Source organism: Rhinopithecus bieti, unplaced genomic scaffold, assembly GCF_001698545.2.
Source record: "Rhinopithecus bieti isolate Rb0 unplaced genomic scaffold, ASM169854v2 scaffold_574, whole genome shotgun sequence".
NCBI lineage: Eukaryota > Metazoa > Chordata > Mammalia > Primates > Cercopithecidae > Rhinopithecus > Rhinopithecus bieti.
The window spans coordinates 828,622-832,872 of record NW_016803605.1 but is presented as its reverse complement, the minus strand read 5'-3'; the positions used below and the strand labels follow the sequence as shown (position 1 = coordinate 832,872).

The following is a 4,251-nucleotide window of genomic DNA, read 5'->3' as shown; positions in this document are numbered from 1 at the left end:
AGCCAGGATGGTCTCGATCTCCTGACCTCGTGATCCGCCCGTCTCGGCCTCCCAAAGTGCTGGGATTACAGGCTTGAGCCACCGCGCCCGGCCTCTTTTTTCTTTTCTTCCTTTCCTTCTTTCTTTTTCTTTTTTTGTTTGTTTGACACGGAGTCTCGCCCTGGTGCCCATGCTGGAGTGCAGTGGCAGGATCTCGGCTCACTGCAACCTCTGCCTCCCTGGTTCAAGCAATTCTCCTGCCTCAGCCTCCCGAGTACTTGGGACTACAGGCGAGTGCACCACGCCCAGCTAATTTTTGTATTTTTAGTAGACAGGGGGTTTCACCAGGTTGGTCAGGCTGGTCTCGAACTCCTGACCTTGTGATCTGCCTGCCTCGGCCTCCCAAAGTGCTGGGATTACAAGCATGAGCCACTGTACCCAGCCCTTCCTTCCTTCTTTCCTTCCTTCCTTCCTTCCTTCCTTCCTTCCTTCCTTCCCTCCCTCTTTCCCTCTCTCCCTCCCTCCCTCTCTCCTTCCCTCCCTCCCTTTCTGTTTTTGTTTCTCTTCTCTTTTTTCTTTTCTTTTCTTTGTTTTTTTGAGACAGTCTCGCTCTGTCGCCCAGGCTGGAGTGCAGTGGCGTGATCTCGGTTCAATGTAAGCTCCGCCTCCCGGGTTCACACCCTTCTCCTGCCTCAACCTCCAGAGTAGCTGGGACTACAGGTGCCCACCACCACGCCCGGATAATTTTTTGGTATTTTTAGTAGAGACGGGGTTTCACCGTGTTAACCAGGATGGTCTCGATCTCCTGACCTCGTGATCTGCCTGTCTCAGCCTCCCAAAGTGCTGGGATTACAGGTGTGAGCCACAGCGACCGGCCTCTTTCTCTTTTTCTAGCTACCTATGAGAGACAGGGTCTTGCCCTGTTGCCCAGGCTGGTGTGCAGTGGAGCTGATTAAGGGTTACTGCAGCCTCAACCTCTTGGGGCTCGAGTGATCCTCCCGCCTCAGCCTCCCAAGTAGCTGGGACCACAGGTGCGTGCCACCACACCCTGCTAATTAAATGTTTTTGTAGAGGTGGGGTGTCACTACATTGCCCAGGCTGGTCTTGATCCCTGGCCTCAAGCTATCTCCTGGCCTTGGTCTCCCAAAGTGTTGGGATTGTAGGTGTGAGCTGCTGCACCCAGCCTCCTCTCCTTGGGAAGCAGTCCCTGTGCTCACTTTGGCATGGGTACTATTCATCTGACGGATGGAACATCAGACACTTTTTCAGTGCTATTCTGTGCCAGGTGCTGTCCCATGCACTTGACTTGCATTCACTCATTAAATCCCCACAGCAGCCCTCCAAGACAGAAATTACTACCAGCCACACGTCACAGACGGGACGCCAGGCACGGAGACGCAGAGTGACTTGCCCTGGGTCACAGAGCTGGTGAGTGGCAGAGCTGGGATTTGAACTCGGGCCATGGGTCCCGTTCTCAGACTCTAGGCTGTACCACATGGCATGTGGGCAACAATCATGGCCATTTGGGAACACGGACCAGGTGGCCTCCTCTCTGCACCACCTCAACCAACCCCAGGGATGAGGAGTCAGGACAGGAGACCCATCGTAGGAGTGGGTGTGGGGGAGAGCTTGGGTCTCACCAGATTGTCCAGTTCTGGGTTGGAGGAGAAGAGGGGCCTCTCAGAGCGAACCTGGGAGGGAAGAGAGAGGCCGGCAGGGGGATGTCCCACCTTCCACCCAACCCTCCTCGCTGGCTCTCCGGTGCGGTGCTTGGCGGGTGGGGAGTGCCCACCTGCTTGGCGAAGGCAGCGATGTCCTCGTTGAAGGAATCAGAGGAGCAGACGTCGCCGCCGGGGGGTGTCCCCAGCCCAGCTCCGGCCCCGTCACGGGGAGAGCATGTAGCCAGTTCACATTTCTCAAAGACCAGGGCCAAGAGGGGGAAGAGTGGGTGTCTGGGGAGGCAGGAAAGGAGAGAGGTCAAGGGAGAGGCTGGGGGGTGAATGGAGGGGCTGCAAGGTGCAGAATAGCTGGGAAGGGGACAAGAGACCCGGAGAGGAGACAGTGACTCGTACACAGAGAGAGACGGAAACAGACCCAGGGAGCAAAGAAACAGAAGACAGAGAGAGAGACAGGAGCCTGAGACCGGCCCCCACTCACCCATAGATCTCATCCTTTTCCCTCCTCAGGCCGTCACTGTCCAAGCCTGGGGGCAGCGGCTGGGGAGGCCGGTGTGGGCCGTAGGGCCCTGGTGCCGCGGGCACTGCCTCTGGGAAGCCAGCCAGGGCTGCGGGGCCATCCGCGATGCCTGGGTAGTGCGGCAGCTCATCGTACTGGGGGAAGGTGAGAAGAGAAGGGGGGAGCCCCAAGGAGGAGTCAGCACCCCGAGACTCGGCTGAGGAGCTTCTCTATCCTGGAACCCAGGAGACGCCTCTCTGTGTCCCAGAAACCCGCTTCTGGTCCCCAAGTGTCTGAGCCCTGCCCCTTTGAGCCCTCCAGGTCCCCTGGAGCTGTCTGGGTGGGAGTGAGGACCCCGTCCAGGCAGAGATTCCTGACATGCGGGCAGGAGGACCCAGAGGGAGAGACGGCAGGGTCTGGCTAGGAGGGAAGAGAGATGGAGAGAGTGGCATGAGAAGAGGGAGACTGAGACAGAGACAGAGATAAGAGGCAGAGACAGAGAGAGACAGACAGAGAGGGAAATCCATGGACACCTCCTGCAGGAACCGTGCATTGCTGTACACAAAGTACACATACGAAGCCTCCCGTCTTCTATTTCATTTCACAGTTGGCAGATATGCACATCAGAGTAAGTCTCAACAACATGTCACACCCCACTCGCCACGTGAATCCACCACACACGGAGACACAGCCATACACACCAATCCACATGCACACTCGTGTGTCAGTCACACCCAAATCCCCCCCAACGCACACATGCACACACACACACACAGCCCAACACCAGGCACAGGATTGAACGCATGATTGAGACATTTAGCACATGAATGAATGAATGAATGAATGAACGAGGCATTTAGCACACCTGGCTTGGCTCACGCTGTGAGCACTTGTTGCTGGAGAGGGTCACTAGGCACCACCACAGAGACACACTTTCACACCCAAGAAAAACACCATTATGGGGTGGGACGCCCGCATCCTGTCATCACAGAACCATGCACCTGGGAAGCCTGGGGCACATTTCACTAGGTCAGGTCAAATCCCTTCCTCAGTGATGAAGACATGGAGGCTCAAAGAGGCAGCAGGACTCCCCTGGGAAGAGGCTAGAACGTTCCTGCCTCCGACCCTTGCTGGCTGGGCACCCTGGCTCTGCGTGTCCCACTCTCTCCCTCTTCCTCTTCTAACTTCTCCTGTGCCCTGAAGTTGAATCCAACTGCTCCCCGCTGCTCATGGCACACTCACCAAACTCGGTCCCCACAGCCCACCCAGAACCCCCAAAGCGGGGGCGCACCTCCTCCCCCGTCTCCTTTGCCCGTTCCCATCCCCAGGGAGAGAGGCTCCCTGGGGCCAGCAGCCTGGTGAGACCGCGCCTCCCACCCCTGTCCCACTCCTAGCCCTGGAGAGGCAGGGGAGACTTGGAACAAAAGTAGAGCGAAGAGAAGGACGGAGGAGGGCAGAAAAGGAGGGGGACGGTGAGGTGGGGGCGGCTGAGATGGAGGAGGAAGCCCAGGGACAGAGAGCAGAGAGACTCGGGGGCAGAGAGAGGGGGACAGAGAGGCAGAAAGAGGGAGGAGACCCAGGCAGAGAGAGGGAGACAGACAGGCAGAAAGCGGGGGGGAGACCCGGGGCAGAGAGAGGGGGACAGAGAGGCAGAAACGAGGGGGAGACTGGGGCAGACAGAGGGGGACAGAGAGGTAGGGAGAGACTGGGGCAGGGAGAAGAAGCTAAACGGTGGGGAGGAGGCGAGGCCCAGGGGCAGGGAGAGGGGACACCTGGGGGCAGAGAGGGAGCACAGAGGGACTGGGAGACCCAGGGGCGGAGGGAGGGGCAGAGAGAGAGGTGGTGGAGAGGACGGATGGGCTGATGCGGGGCCAGCGCCGGAGAGGAGGGATGCAGGGACAGGGGGTGCAGAAGCGGCCGGGGCGCGGGGTCCCCGCCCTGAGACCTACCCTCCGGGCCATGGGCTGAGGCCGGCGGCAGCTCCCGGGTCCCTCCAGAGCCTGGCCGCGGGGGAGGGCGCAGCCCGGGGCCGCAGCCCCAGACGGCCCGCAGTGTCGACGCCAGGGGGTGGGCAAGAGGCTGGAAGCGCGCCCCCCC

General features: G+C 59.4%; 1 protein-coding gene across 2 annotated transcripts in view; it reads right to left on the bottom strand.

Moving 5' to 3' along the window:
• MEIS3 (Meis homeobox 3) overlaps positions 1–4,245 on the bottom strand; it is a 20,866-nt gene extending 16,621 nt beyond the window's left edge. For both annotated transcript variants that reach the window (XM_017889279.1, XM_017889285.1), the window contains exons 1-4: positions 4,104–4,245; positions 2,137–2,309; positions 1,772–1,931; positions 1,620–1,670 (exon numbers count right to left, since the gene is read on the bottom strand). In XM_017889279.1, coding sequence (XP_017744768.1) covers positions 1,620–1,670; positions 1,772–1,931; positions 2,137–2,309; positions 4,104–4,115 — 396 coding nt within the window. In that variant the 5' untranslated portion in view covers positions 4,116–4,245. The remainder of the gene's footprint in view (positions 1–1,619; positions 1,671–1,771; positions 1,932–2,136; positions 2,310–4,103) is intronic.
• Between the last annotated feature and the right edge of the window lie 6 nt (positions 4,246–4,251).